The 15,344-nt window shown below is 30.8% G+C and overlaps 2 protein-coding genes across 4 annotated transcripts; one reads left to right on the top strand and one right to left on the bottom strand.

The window, feature by feature from the left end:
* The first annotated feature begins 269 nt into the window (after positions 1-269).
* LOC114185571 (BTB/POZ domain-containing protein At3g05675) lies at positions 270-3,226 on the top strand. Of its 3 annotated transcripts, none has more exons than XM_028073771.1 (2): positions 270-419; positions 1,804-3,226. In XM_028073771.1, the coding sequence occupies exon 2, from the start codon at positions 2,159-2,161 to the stop codon at positions 3,026-3,028; it is 870 nt and encodes a 289-aa protein (XP_027929572.1). In that variant the 5' UTR covers positions 270-419; positions 1,804-2,158; the 3' UTR covers positions 3,029-3,226. The 3 variants fall into 3 exon arrangements, with proteins under 3 accessions (XP_027929572.1, XP_027930960.1, XP_027930242.1); XM_028075159.1 differs by lacking the exon at positions 270-419 and adding an exon at positions 606-1,480; XM_028074441.1 differs by lacking the exon at positions 270-419 and adding an exon at positions 606-1,558.
* Positions 3,227-4,103: 877 nt separating this feature from the next.
* Positions 4,104-7,847, bottom strand: LOC114177800. The gene is made up of 9 exons (XM_028063342.1): positions 7,703-7,847; positions 7,463-7,600; positions 6,216-6,249; positions 5,602-5,653; positions 4,963-5,058; positions 4,747-4,800; positions 4,594-4,659; positions 4,416-4,494; positions 4,104-4,322 (listed from the first exon to the last, which is right to left on the bottom strand). Exons 1-9 carry the CDS (start codon positions 7,769-7,771, stop codon positions 4,245-4,247), a joined length of 666 nt encoding a protein of 221 aa, XP_027919143.1. The 5' UTR covers positions 7,772-7,847; the 3' UTR covers positions 4,104-4,244.
* Between the last annotated feature and the right edge of the window lie 7,497 nt (positions 7,848-15,344).

Raw genomic sequence — 15,344 nt, 5'->3', positions numbered from 1 at the left:
ATTCTCATTTACGCTTGCAATTTTTTTATTGTTTTCTGAGATTCTGTTAAATTCCTTCTTATAATCTTGGGGAAAAAACTTTTCATCTTTAAAAGTTTCTTACAATATAAATTTCTTAAAATTCAACTTTTAAATTTTAGTTATAATATTATAGATCATTAAATCATGTCATCATTTTCTTAATTATGTAGGAATGTTTTATGCAAAATAATCTAATAAACTTCTGTTCAAATAAAAAAAATCATTAAATTATTAAACAGCACTTAATGCATCTCAGTTCTGTATGATTAAAAACTTGGAGTTAAACGACGCAGTATTGTTAGGGTTTTTAATTTCTGGCGATGAAGCTGGTGGTGATATGAGGATAGGAACAAGATGAAATCATGCACTCTTTCTCCTCTGTTTTTTCGGATTGCAAGGTAAATTTCTTGTCCATTTTTTTTTTCTAATTGCTGTCACATGTTGTGTCTTAAAGTCAAAATATCTGCTTTTTCATCTAGCTAAAGACACTCTTTTAGCACAAAGATAATAAATTTTTGTTAGCTTTAAATACTGTGACTTTTCCAAGTCGCAAATTGATTACTTTCTCCTTTATTCATGTATCTATTTTACTTTTTTTTATGTTGTTTTTCTTTTCTTCTCTTTTTTGTTGTTTCTTTCTGTCTGTGTTGCTTTTTGTGTAGTTATGGGTGGTTGATATCTGTTCTCCTAGCTCGAAATTTTCATATCTTTTGGATTTATTTGGCTTTGATGATTCATTTTTTTTAATGGTTTCCGTAGTTGTCTATGTTCCCACTTGAAATGTTCTTTGATATGTTGACAAATGAAAAAAAAAAAAGTCATGGGTGCTGGTAATATGTTTCGGAGAGGCTAGATTCTTGTTGTGTTTTTTACTTTCTATAACCTCTCTTCTCATGAGATAAGCATTGGTATGTGACTGCACACAATAACCATAGGCTCCAGTTCATCTTGATGTTTTATACGATGGACTGAATTTTGAATTCGAAGCTGGCAACAGTGGTTATTGTGCTTCCAACTAGTCATGTAATGGTTATGCTTGTGTGAAGGCAAGTATATATCTATAGTCTAGTCATGTAATGAACCGACCAATTGAAAAATTATGCTAATTGCCCAGAATCAGTCCAAAATGACTTTTGAAAAATGAGTGATCATGTCCAATTGATTAATGACTAGCAGTAGGAATGTAGGTTTAGTTCATTTCAGAGTTAAAGGAATAAGAGAAGTGGGCATCTTAGTGTGTTTATACCTAACTCATCCCTATATAATATGAGCATTGCACCCTACTTATATATTATAACCAGACCTTATTCCTAGTCAATGTGTGATCTCCTACCGCACTGATAGGAAAAAATGGATGTGGGTTAAACAGTTCATCTCCTTTTCCATTTCTAACCACTTTTGTGTGCGCAGAGGGCGTGCAATGGTAAATTTGTGTCTATCACCAGTGGATTATGCCATAGTGAGGAGCTTTTTTCATCAGGACTCATTAGTTTTATGTTAGAGACTGTGCATGTGTTCCTCTGTACTTTCTTGTGATGTGAGTGTGTTTTGTAAACTTTCGTTAATTTAAATACCTTTCTTTTGGTGAGCTATTTTGAATGTAGTTTACAGGAAACTATTTGTTATGTTTTATGTCAATTTGATGTCTTTTCTCGTGCTTGAAAAACGCATATGCACCCTTCTGGAATTTATGCCTGGTTTTTAGTTCTCTGTATCATCCTTATTAGAGGCTTAAATTATTCTGTTGGTTGAAGTGTGATTTGTGTTGTATTGGCATTGCAGTTTGTACATGAATATTTCCAGTTAAGTCTGCATTGTAAGCTTGGCCATGATACTACTATATTGGTGAAAGATTAGTGTGACCTGAGAATTTGAAGGCTACTGCTCCTGCAAGTATTTCACTGACAAATAAAAGAAGACTTCGTATAGATCATTTCATTTCACTGGTTTACATTATGTTTCCATCTCTGACATGCACTTGAGATTAAGACTGTGGTCATGCTGTCCCCAATTAAAGCTATTTTGTTGTAATGAGCACTGCTCTTTGCTGCGAGAGTGTGTATTTTCCAAACATGGAGGTCATGTCTGGATGAACACAGAGGATTACAAAATCTTACTGTAGTATTGAAACAGTTAAATGGCCATGTCAAAAATACCTAACATCAGACCTGGAGATTTAAGCTCTACAAAAGACATATTTGTTTCAGCTGTACGCTTTGCAGTGTCTATTGAGGGACCGTGTTTACCATTTGGAGATGAGCTACGAATCTCTGCTCAAGAACAAGTTGACTTTATGCTAGGAGAAGATGGAGATACTACAATGATCATCGCCGACGGCGAAGTACAATCCGCAGTAACAATGGGTGTGTACAATATCATTCATTCATTTGAAACGGATCTGCGTTCCTTGCTTTTGGACACTTCCCTTGAGCCTGAGGGGGTGTATGATAGGATAATGAAAAGGGTATCTGATCTTGAATGGATGTGTAATGTGCTCCCCAAGATGGATTTGATGAAGAATTTTGTTTCTAACTGGGCTGCAATCTCAAGTAAAATTTTGGTGATCATTGAAGACAGGAAACTTGACCATATCATGTGGGGGCTGAAAGTGAAACTGATAGAAGTAGCATGTAAAGTTTTGGAAGCAGTTGGTTATGGCAGTGTGATTCTTCCAGCTCCATGTCGAGTGCAATTGCTGAAGACCTGGTTTCCATATGTCCGGAAGATGAAGCCATTGCTGGATTCAAAAGCTGTTGAGGAGATTGGTTTTCCTTACAAGATGAGTGAAGATTTGTGCCAGGCCATTGAAGGAGCAATTGTGTCACTGATATTGACTTTGCCATCAAACGATCAAGCAGACATTTTGGCAGATTGGATCAGAAGTAGGGAAATTGGATACCCTGACTTGAGTGAAGCTTTTGAGGTCTGGTGTTACAGAACCAAATCTGCCAAAAGGAGATTAGTGGAAAGTTTAGATGGCCACAGTGATACTGCTGTTAGCCCTTGAGTTTGATTCTAAAATACTAACCTTTTGCCTTTCCTTTTTTCTATAAAAATATATAATTTTGGACAAATTTTGCTTCACCATTGTAAGATCACAATCTTTGATGTCCCATACTTAAATTTGCTTTATGTATCTGTATCTGATACTCATACTCTAGGAAGCATACATATATATAAAACTACGAGAAACATTAAACAGAGATATTGAAGCATTGCCTTTTGGAAAACCAAAGAGGGGAATTGTTCCAGTAATTAGAGATTAATAGGAAGTAATTTATGGTAACCATGTTTTATAGCTTTTTAATTTTGATAATGTTTGAAAATGTGATTTTAATTTGAATATGTACCCTTGATGTTATATATTTATTTTCTAAGAAATTTTATTTGTATCTTAGTTATTTTAAACACAATCCTTCTAAGCCTAGATTGTCGAATAGTAAAGATTACGTGTATTAAAATTTTCTTAATAGCTTATAGAAAAAAATTAAAAATAAACCTTTTGAAATGCTAATTATCTTGTTTATAAGTAAATTTGTAAATGCTAATTAACTTATTTACTTCAATACGAAAATGTTTCTTGCAATTCACTACCCTTTTCATAAGTTGTCATTGATGAGCCAAATTTAATATAATTTTTCAATGTAACTCAATTTTAAATTTAATTAAACTAGATTGATTTTCATTTCTTTTTATTTAGCAATTAAATTATAATTGAATTATGTTGAATTGGATCATCGGAACTTTAGAAGAAAAAAAATATCACCTTTAAAAAAATGCACTAAAATAAATATTTTCAATAGTTATTAACTGGTGACAATATTTATAACACATTTATAAATAATATTAATATGATAAAACATAAATTTATATTTAATAGCATTTTATCAGACAAAATTTATATCATATATTCATTATGCAGTTGAGTTATATTCATCATTTTTGAGATTCATGAACTGGTTATTTAACCAAATTATAGTTATTGCATTAGAAAAATCCAAGTTATCCCAATGATCCACTTGCACACCTACTTTGCAAATATTTTTAGTTTTTCTAAAACCAAACCAACATAAAATAACACATACACGAAAAAAGGTGCAAATTTGTGAGACACTGTCTTATATAACAAGCAAAAATTTCAATAATAGTGTATTTTAGAACAAAACAATTATTATGTGACAACGAATTTGAATGTTCTCCCCATAAGGTGGCAGAGAGAAGCTTCAAGCCCAAAGCAGTGTGATGACAAAAAATACAATGATAGCCAACGTAAGACAGAATCCCACTATAGCCATGAAAGCCTGGAAATGCCAAATCAAATAACTCAGAACAGATAACAAGAATGATAAAACAATTTAAAGAGAAAAAAAAGGTATAATTCAGTTCAAACTTACCTTCCCTTGTGATTGAAACTTAAACTTATCAGTAAACCAGGACAATCCTCTGTCAACAAAAGGTGCCAGTGCCAATGCTCTGCATAAGAAGCAACTCCAATGTTTGAAATGGCAGGAGACAGGAACATATCTGCATGCATAACACAACCAAGAAGGTGAAAAGGTTCATGTAGCTCACCCTCCTGCTCTTATAAGTTTAGTGACTTGACTACCAGCCCACACCATGGCCATCACTTTGAGAAATCTACACATCACTGTGAATTTGTTAAACCTCATATCAAGAAACCATAATGGACAGACCATACAAGAAATGACAGTAATATGTGCTTACCTTTGTACAGCTGCAGCATAACCCATCTTTGCAGGTGCTGGAGCAATGTAAAACCTAACAAACATAAAGCTTGTTTATTTCCTTGCCAAGAGAGCATAGAGAAGCAGGAAGATGTGAATAACTCTCCATACAAATTTATAGTTTCTTTGTTATATATACATTCTCCAAGAAAATACTATGCAAAACGCATGCTGAGAGGTCCAAATGTTCACATACCACACAATAAGAAATGTTGTGAGATAATATGCAGTGTTCAATAGTCCATAGGATAGGATTCCAGAAACTCCATATCTCCTCAGTTTCTTCAGGATCCTGCCATATTAAATAAGTATGGGTTACAATTATTGCAACACAAAGAATGCACCCAAAATGGGAGCATGATAAATATAACTTATATCATATTTTGCATGTATATTTGGCAAACATGAAGCATGAATGTGGAAAATGAAAATCTACACATATGAAAGTTGACCATTCTAATTTTTTTATTAACTAAAGCATAGTGACAGGCAAAGTCCTGTCACTTTTCTGTTTGGTTTCTTGATTTGAAAATATTGAAAAACTTATCAATCAATTACTTCTTTCCTCCACTTCTCTCACTTCTTTCCCCGTAGGATAATGCAATAACATGTGTTCAGTGCTTTGAACTAGACTGCATCAAATACTTGGATTTTGAATTTACAACATCTTAGTCAGGATAGTTAAGCATCAATTACTGTTCGTAAACTTCTTCAATCATAAAGATGCAAGAAGCAAAGCAGAAAATAATACATACACCAAGATGTCATCAGCTAAAACATATTTTCCAGTCTCTAACAATCGATGAAAAAATATTGCAGGGCAAGTTATACATACTCATTGCTTGTCATTGACTTTCCCTTCTTATTCTCTACGCTTTCTGATGAACCTGAAAATATCTTGCCATCGGTAATTATGATACTTAAAAATTCAATGTAAGAGCTAAACACAATTGACATCCATAATCTAATATAATGATCTAAATGACTACGTTTGCTTTATGAGCATAGTTTAACTCTTCTCTTTATTCCTGCGTACATTCAACCAGATAGGCAACAGAAACTTAATTCATATGCAATGAAAGTTTGGTCAAATAAATCTATCTTATTCAGACTTTTATTAAGAACAAAAAAACTTAATGTTGGGCCTTTGTCACAAAAACGTTGGACAATAAATTGTCTTAATCTGTAGGAGAACTGGTACATTACATATATATCAAAGGGTATTAGCCCGTGTACCAGCAGAAATCAACAGCATAGCCTGCTAAAAGCAGGTTGCAACTTCTACGTATTACTCAAAATTCAAAAGGTGAATTGCCAGTCTAAAAATTGAACCTCCAAAATGTGAGCATCCAATATCACCCTCCATTTAAAATACTGGTTAGAAACTTGGAACAATTTAAAAATGCAAATCCTAGTTTCTGGATAATTTTGGGAGTACAACATATATACCTTCATGGCTGTATGCATCTGATAGCTCTGGAGTCTGACCTTAAACCAATGATAGATAACACAACATCCAATTAGTAAAAAATAAGCACATAAAGGAAAAGAAACAGATAAATTGTAAAAGTAATGCGGAAGAAGTGTTAAGAAAAGGTGCAAAAAGAAGATTTCATGAAATATCACAAGAATTTAGTTGGAGTAAAATGTCAATCCAGTCTTCATAGAGGAAATGTAATTCAAGAGGGTGGCAATGATAGGAACCAGATAAAAAGGGTCCAGGTGCAAATAGAGGAAATGTACAGGTTGGCTACATAGAGGAGAATATGAGTGAAGGGAATACGAAGCAGTTTGTTCTTGGCATGGAATACGAAGAGGAATCCTTTGAAGGAGCCATAGGCTCTAGATTGGTTAGGACTTAGCTTTATGAGAATATTGATTTGTAATCCTTTATTTTAATAAACACAATTTCATTTATTAACCAATATAAATTCAGGATCCTAAGGACGGCCGAAGTTGATATTGTGCAACAAAAAACATATGCTGAGCTCCTAAAACAATACAATTGGATTTTCTTTATTTTTATTTTCATTTGGTTATTTGCATTGAAATCTATTTTAATCTAATTACTATCCAAAACCGTATAATAACCATTACATTCAAAGTGCAAGGGAAAACAACAGTAAACAAAACACAAATAGTTGTAACAAGCATCATCATTAAAGATATATCAGTCATATTTTATTTTTCCATTTGTGCAGGGTATACCTACACACTTAGGTATAAACAGATATTACTAAGAACACCAGAGGTTTCCACTCCTTGTCAAAGAATGTAGGTTTTTAGACCTAACTCAACTTTCAAAATCAACTAGTAAGGTGAGAGTTGCCTCCGCTTATATACTCCTTTTCAGATTTTATCCGACTTAAATAGTCTTTTTAGATTCTATCTCTACTCAACCTAAGACTTATGTTTTTCCTAATAACCTCCAAATGCATGATACTACTAAAACCACAATTTGAAACCTTGTCCAAATCATGATCCAACGTAATGGAGTATCAACAGTTAGTTTTGCATCAACTGCCATTACTTACTTTACCCTTCGAAACCCTTTTCCTACAAGGCTGTTTAAGGTTAACTTACGTCTCACAACATGGTGGTTCCAATTGGTTGGCAATAAAGAAGACATACATTGAATCAAAATACACAATAAAATCAACATAAAAAAATAAACAATAACAAGTTACATTACTTACACTGTCATTGCTGTAACTTGAACAAAGCCTTCTTCCATTGATGCTGAGGCACAAACGAGAATTGTTCTTCAATACAGGGAAGTACCATGGCATCAAAAGGGTGCCAACCCTTCTCCGCGGTAAGGCCTCAAAGGCAAACTAGAGACATACCCAGATAGCAGAAAATGAAAAAGATCACAACTTTGGAACGAAAAGTAAAAAAAGAGTGTGGAATGTGGCTGAAAATTGAGATGGCGGTACCTGATTAGAGCGAGGATGAGAAAAGAGTGTGGAAATGAAGTGTGGTTCATGTTTAACCGAAAGACACATTGATCGAAGATACCTCTTCTTCAGATTACACTGCCACCAATATTCACAAAAGGAATTGATTTGTCATGAGGAGAATAAAAGATAAAAAAGGTATTTTGAAACAATTTTACCAATAAACTTGTATACTTTTAGAATTTTATTTTAAACTTGTAAATCTTGTATAATTTTTATTGTTTAAAATTAAAAACTATACATAGCTGACAATTTTATCATGTGTTGAATTTTTAATAATGTCGTGACTTAAGGATAAAATACGTATTATATTTTGGCTTAATTTGAATATTAAACTTTTATAATTTTGTAAAGCTTACAACTTTAATAAATTTTACCACTGAATTTTTTATTTCGTAAATTTGTATCTGAAATTTTTATTTTATAAAGTTTACCACAAAATTCTCAATTTTATTATCTGAATTTTTAAAGTACATGTTTTTTTCTTCTTCTTTTTCTTAACTTAGTATTGATTTATTTACTAAACGTCTGACTATGTAACTAATAACCACTCCTTTTCGTGTTTCAATTTGAGTTTGAAATAAAAGAAAACAACCTTATTTCTTCTGGTAAATTTGGGAAAAAGAAATAAATATGAAAAATGAATATATAAAAATAATAATTTGATAATTTTACATTATCTCATATGATAATTTTCGTGTTATTTGGTTTATTGACCGATAAATATCTTTATTTTGTTTTTTATAATTATTAGATGGTAAAATATTTTTAAATGATTAATTACTTAGGATAAAACTATATTAAATATTCCAACTAATTTGTAGGCTAAAATAATTTTACAAAAGAAATTATATACTTTTATTTATGTAAGGACTTAGGAAATATTTTAATAATAATAATGGTTTTAAAGATGATAATAAATTATTTTATTCATAAAAATTCAATTATAAATAAATTTTTACATTATTTAAACTTTCTTTTATCAAATCAATATTTTCCTAAAAACCTTTTTCTATAATTTTTCTTTTTTTTCTCTATAACTTTCTTAGCTTATCTATCTTTTGTTTGACAAAGAGATTACAAATGGATTCTTTGAAGAGATTTATACTTATAACTTATCAGAATTTAAAACATAGCAAGTTCACTTTTTTCCTATTTTATGAGTTAGTTTAACATTTTTTAGATACACATTTTTTTAGATACACATGGTTTTAAAATTCATGCATGTGTCTAAAGTAATTCAAAGTGAATATCTATTTAGTTGTGATCGTTATGATATGTTTAGATCTGTGATATGATGTTTGTGTAGGTAGTTAGAACATTTCGTGAAGAACTTAACAGTGTTGGTGTAATATGAGTTATAAGTGTACCTTGTGAGGAATTTGTGGAGGATCCTCGTTTCAAATAAGGGAAGCTAGTGCTATTTTATATATGATCATGCTTTGATCTAATAAATTAAAATTTTAAAGTAGTAATGTGGTGGTATGATTGATTTTTCTTTAAGCTTAGTTGAAAATAGACTAAAATTATGTTATGTAATTATATGTGTACTAGAGGGATTGAAATGGTGGTGTGATTGTATATTAAGTTGGATATTCTAATATGTGTAAGATTGATGATTTTGTATGATGTATGGATCTTTGTTGGTTGGCTTGTGAAATATTGAAATTTTGTATAAGTGATTGTATGATGAATGAATTTGTTTCATGGTGTATCAAATTGGTTAATTAATGCTTTATGAGCACAAAATGAGTCAAACTACACCTATTTTATTACAAGAAAAGAGTAAATTATATCATAAAGACTTAATTGCCCAATTTGATTCACATAGGTAACTTTTGAAATTTGCATTATCTTTGAGCAGAATCACCATAGAGGCATTTGGCACCAATGGAAATACAAATTCTAAAGAGCTATAGAGGTTAGGAGCATTGGGTGCCATATGTTGATCGGTATGCGCGAGCTGAAATTAAATCCTAGAGAGCTTCACTAGCCTAGACATTAGGCGCTAACTTACTAACGTTGAGTGTTGGCTTTTGCTATTAAGCACTAAGTGAAATATAACCCTTTGTTTTGTTTCCGTTGGGCGTACTTAGATGTTCCTTGGGTGGGTCTCCTTCAAGAATGACATGTTGTGTAGAGAATGGGTAGCACTGAGAGGAAACTAATAAAAGGTTTCATAAAAAACTTTTCTTGAATGGAGTGTGGTTTTAAAGATTATAATATAGTGAAATGGTGACAAGAAAATGGTTAAGTTTGAAATATGAATTATGGGTGGATGATAGGTTGGATTAGGATTCTTTATGATATAAATGGAATAGTTTGACCTATTTTACCTTATGTGTGAATGTGTTGCATGAATGTGGTTAATTCTAAGGAGAACGGCCACATTGTCTAATGTTAGGGTATGTATTGAGTAGGAGTTCCAATTGTGAAATCATCTTAACTCTATTAAACTCACAAACACATATAGAGAATGTAGTTTAGGTAGTGAGAGTTGAAGGAGGTTCCTAATCTGCAGGATTAATATGAAATAATGTCGTAACTTATATAATAGAAGGCGCTAATCCTGTCATGGAGAATCAATGGTCAAGAGGGATTAAGATTGTTAATTACAATTAGGTCGAGAGGGGCCAAGTCAGTTACTACAATTCTTTATGGTATTCCATGACATGTGCATAACTTCATGTATATTCCACTTAGTATATGTTTATCTAAAAAATTAAGTCTAGAACACGTTTGTGTTTTGTGAATGTTATGTGTATTTGACTCTTTGTATAGGTGGGTGCTTGAGCATATACAACTTGTTAAAATTTCACTAGTTTACACTTTTATATATTGTGTTGTAGTTTTCCACCTACGATGATCATATGTGATGTGTGAGCGCATGATGGTACATGTAGAAGAGATATGTAAAGGTGAAATTGACGAGTGCCTCTTTAGAGAATAGTTGTCACTTATGTATATAATTTTTTTATTGTATAGATCATTCTACTTTATGAAGTTTTTATATATTTTAAATGTTTAAAACTATGAATTCTCATAGAAAACTATAAATACATTTTATATACTTATATATTTATTTATCCTCACTATTAATTATGTAATAATTATGTAATGATATAATTACTAGATTAATTATGCTAATGTTGGTCGTTACCTTAATCTCCAAAATATTTTCATAATTTTAACTTTTATAAATTGTTTATTGTAATTATTTTTCATAGGCAACTAATTAATTAGTTATGAAATCCAATTTTTGAAATTTTGTATGAACTTTTATATTTAAACTAGCATATATTATATTAAAATCATTTAATTATAATTATTCAAAATCTTTCTAGCTACAAAAAAATATTTATCTATGTGTAATAATCTAAGGTTCTTCAATTGTATTACAAAATTATCTCAAAAATTTCTCTAATTACTATTAATAATCTATATTTATTTAATATTTAAAATCTATTTTAAATTTGTATATTTTTTCTCATTTTACTTTTCATATAACTTTTTTTTAATGTACTAATTATTTTAATTAAACATCAACTCAAATAAAATATCATTATTAAAAATATAAGTGTAATCAAGAACATCTCAAATAATATATTATGACATCGTATCATTCGACACATTTCAATTGAGACTAATAAGGATTTAGCATAGTTGACAAAGAGATTATGAAATAAAACAAATTAGTGAAACCTAAATATATTAAGATAGGTAAACTTAAACGGTAAAGACTCGGATAAAAGTCCATAAATCTATTATAAATAATATTGTTTACGGCATAATTATTATGTATTCAAGTTATTATTTATTATTTTCTCATGCACATATTTAACTTGAATGTATGATTTCTTTTGCAAGTAGACACTTATCTCTTAAGTTTGATGTTTGACAATATTCAACTAAAATTTTACATTAGTTTTACTTCTAATTGAATGTGAAAAAAAAAATACTATTGAGTCTAAAATAATAAAAAAAAATGACATTGTTTTGGCTTTTCAAACTTAATACACTATATAGAACATAAATCAACATCAAAATTAGTTTACGTATATACTTTTAATTTATCGAAATCTCAGGATAAAGTAAAAATAAAAGCATAAAATTTTAAAACAAAAAATAGCACATAATGATAGATTCTTATACATGAATAGTGAGAGTGACACAAATAAAAAAAAGATGAAATTAAACTGAAATATTTAAGTTATTAGCTACCTAATTTAAAAAAGTTATATTATCAATATTTAAAACTTCACTCGTGTAAAAGGGACCCCATTTTGTTGACCATTGGTGGTAGTGTTAAGTGCATTTGCATGGTAAAAATCGCCAAAAATTTATGATTTCAGCAAAGAATAATCATATCTTAATAATAATAATTTTTACCATTTACAAATTTTAGGTGAAGTTTATGACTGATTCAATAGTTTGAATTTATCTTTTTAATTTTAACTAGTATGAAATCCGTGCGTACACACGAGTCTTTTTTTTTTTCTGTGTTATTGTTATTGTGAGTATTTTGTTTAAATATTATATATTATATTAGTAAAAAATTAAATAAAAGTATTGTTATTATTGGTACAATTTATGTAAATTTGTAAATATATCATTTAGATTTTGGTTAATTGCGACAATATGTTTCATTATATAATTATTCAAGACCATTGATTTGGTTCATTATATATTGATATAATCCATAGTTTACACAATACATAGTTTATAGTTATACTTAATTTATATTGAAATATTGAAATAATTACATTTGAGAATAAATTTGAAGGATGTCATTTTGGCGGTAAGGTATAGCAATCAGGTGTCTTGTGAACTTTTATCACGTACATATTGTGAACTTTTGTCTCGTGCCAAAAGTATTGTCCAGATATGAATAATCAACTTAAAGAAAAATGAAAAAATACAAACATATTGTGAGATGATATGATCCCTATTAAAAGTTAGAGTGTTGAAATTGATGTTAAAATTTTTAAACAAAAATACATGTAGATATTGTTATTAAGTAGACATTGAATTTATAATAAAAGTTAAACATAATACAACAAATATGAAAGTATTATAGTAATTAATTTTGTTTTTAATACTCAATAAATAATAATAGATAAAATAAAAAAATAAAAGTATATCTATAACAATATATAAACCCTCTTTTATGTCCACTTTTTATTATTCCAGTTTTACCCTTAATATTATTTTTAAAATTAAAACATTTTATATATAACAATATATAAAGAGGAGACTGATGCATATGCAGGAGTCGTGTTTTTTGTTTTGTTTTTTTTTTAATTTTTAAAATAGATTTCATTATTATTATATATTAATAAAAAATTAATTTAAATTTTATTTTTATAGGATTAATTGTATATAATTATTAATTCATTATTTTAGCATATAATTGATTTAATTAACTATAATAAATTTATTTTAGTGAAATTAATTAAAAGAAATAGTAGAAATAATAAGATTTGATAATAAATATTTTAATATGATATTAACAGTGCAGTGATGAATGTGGATTCTAGAATCTATTCATAACGCAAATAATAAGAAAAACAATTGATTATTTAAAAAAAATACTATTACGAAAAATTTAAAAATATCTTTATTGGAAGTTGTATTTTCATAAGTTTGAATATGCTCAAATCAAATCTAGTAATTTAGTAATACGAAGATATTTACATTGCTTCTTGAGCAGTCATAACTGTCACATTATATTGGAATGTGTTCATTTGCAATTCAATCAAAACAATTATAATATTGGAATATGAAACCATTTATGAGTCATTTATGTAAATCATTTAATAAATGTTTAGGTATAATTATTCGCAACGTACCCAGTTTCGTTCCAATGTGTCTAAATGGTACCCACTTTTAACTTTGCATCTATTTAGTACCCAAATTAGTTTATTTGCATCAATTTGGTCCCTTTTAGTTGACTCCGTTAAATGACTTAACGTCTGACCATGTTGACTACTTAAGTGGGAAAAAAAAAGATTACGTGGCATTATCAGGTGTGTGATGTGGAACAGTGGTTAGAAAAATGAAATTGAAAATTAAAAGGGGACGTGATTTGGGAACGAACCAGAAGAGTGTGTTCGAGTGAGAGGAAACGTGGTGAACTTAGGGTTGAAATCGAATTGGTTCCTTCGAGCGTTGCAGAGGAAATTGAAGCTGAAATTGACATCAAAGTGGGAAGTATTTTGGATTCCAGGTGCGCGAATCACGTTAATTTGTGTTTCATTGAATTAATTGTTTTTGGAATGGTGGGGTTTAGGGTTTGGTTTATTTAATTGTTTTATGCGGTGCTGTTTCAATTTTTTATTATCTGTTTGACGGTGGTTGTCCTTTTTTATGATTCCGTTGACGGTGGTGGTCCATGAAGTGTGTTTGTGGGCACGAGCAGTGGTCCCCCATTATGCTTTTGTCTATTTTCACGCTTTTGTCTATTTTAATGGTTTTGTCGGTCTTATAGTGGTATGAAATTGTAATTTGTGTTGCTTTGTTTGGGTCAAATGGGATTTCGCAGGGTAGTATTTATATGTTATTGTTGGTATGGACGACCATTTCGAAGTTGTTTTTCATCATGGTGGGAGGTTTGAGAGCAATGGGTCACTGCAATATGTTGGACAATTAAGTACTTTGGCATGTGACCCAGATAGATGGAGCTATTTCGAGATTTTGGGTATTCTGAAGGAGATGGGTTATGCAAATGTGAAGGAGATGTGGTATGCAGTGGGTGGAGGATCTGTTTTGGAGGGTAGATTGGAATTGTTGTCTGATGACCGAGGGGCATGTCATATGGTGAATATTGCTACTCTTAATGGTCAAGTACATCTGTATGTGGTTCACAAAGTAGATGAAGCTGAGGTAGTGAATCTGTTAGAATATCATCCTGTTGTGGAAGAGGATGATGTGAGGGAGGGTGTCCAGGTTCAAAATGAAGATGATGGAGGAGAGGTTGATGAGGGCGTACAGGTTCAAAGTGAAGAGGATGGAGGTCAGGTTGATGTGCCTGTAGAAGTTGTAATTGAGGAACATGGAGGTGAGGTTCGTGTACCTGTAGAAATTGTAATTGATGAACATGGAGGTGAGGTTGGTGGGCAGGTGGAAGTTGAAAATGATGGAGGTGTTCAGAATGAAGTAGAAAAAGATGGAGGTGAGGTTGGTGGGCAGGTGGAAGTTGAAAATGATGGAGGTGTTGAGAATGAATTAGACAAAGATGGAGGTGAGGTTGGTGGGCAGGTGGAAGTTGAACATGATGGAGGTGTACAAAATGAAGAAGACAAAGATGGAGGTGAAGAAGATGTAGATAAGGATGATGTAAGTAGCTGTAGTGATTCCATAGGGGATAGTTTTGTTGAAGAGGATCTACTGGATGTCAGTATCCATACTTATGAAGATGAAGATGATTCTTGGGACGGTGATGGTCGTGGTTCAGTCGATTTTGGTGGAGTTAGTGGTGGAGTTAGTGGTGGAGTTAGTGGTCAAAATAATCATGCAGCTGATAGAGGCTTATCTGACACTGACTGGGCATCTGAAAGTTTGAATAATGTTGAGTACAGTGACTGTTCTGGAGATGACAGAGATAGTTATGGAAACTTTGGGA

Source organism: Vigna unguiculata, chromosome 1 (assembly GCF_004118075.2).
Source record: "Vigna unguiculata cultivar IT97K-499-35 chromosome 1, ASM411807v1, whole genome shotgun sequence".
Classification (NCBI taxonomy): Eukaryota; Viridiplantae; Streptophyta; class Magnoliopsida; order Fabales; family Fabaceae; genus Vigna; species Vigna unguiculata.
Note: the sequence above shows the minus strand (reverse complement) of the source record. Positions and strands in the feature narration are given on the sequence as shown.

Bases quoted from the DNA above. Each gene is read 5' to 3' on its own strand.
- LOC114185571 (XM_028073771.1), top strand. From the start codon at position 2,159: ATGGCCATGTCAAAAATACCTAACATCAGACCTGGAGATTTAAGCTCT.
- LOC114177800 (XM_028063342.1), bottom strand. From the start codon at position 7,771: ATGTGTCTTTCGGTTAAACATGAACCACACTTCATTTCCACACTCTTT. The intron at 7,601-7,702 runs GTACCGCCATCT...GTATGTCTCTAG, and splicing joins CTCATCCTCGCTCTAATCAG to TTTGCCTTTGAGGCCTTACC. The intron at 6,250-7,462 runs GTAAGTAATGTA...GTTTAAGGTCAG, and splicing joins CAAGTTACAGCAATGACAGT to ACTCCAGAGCTATCAGATGC.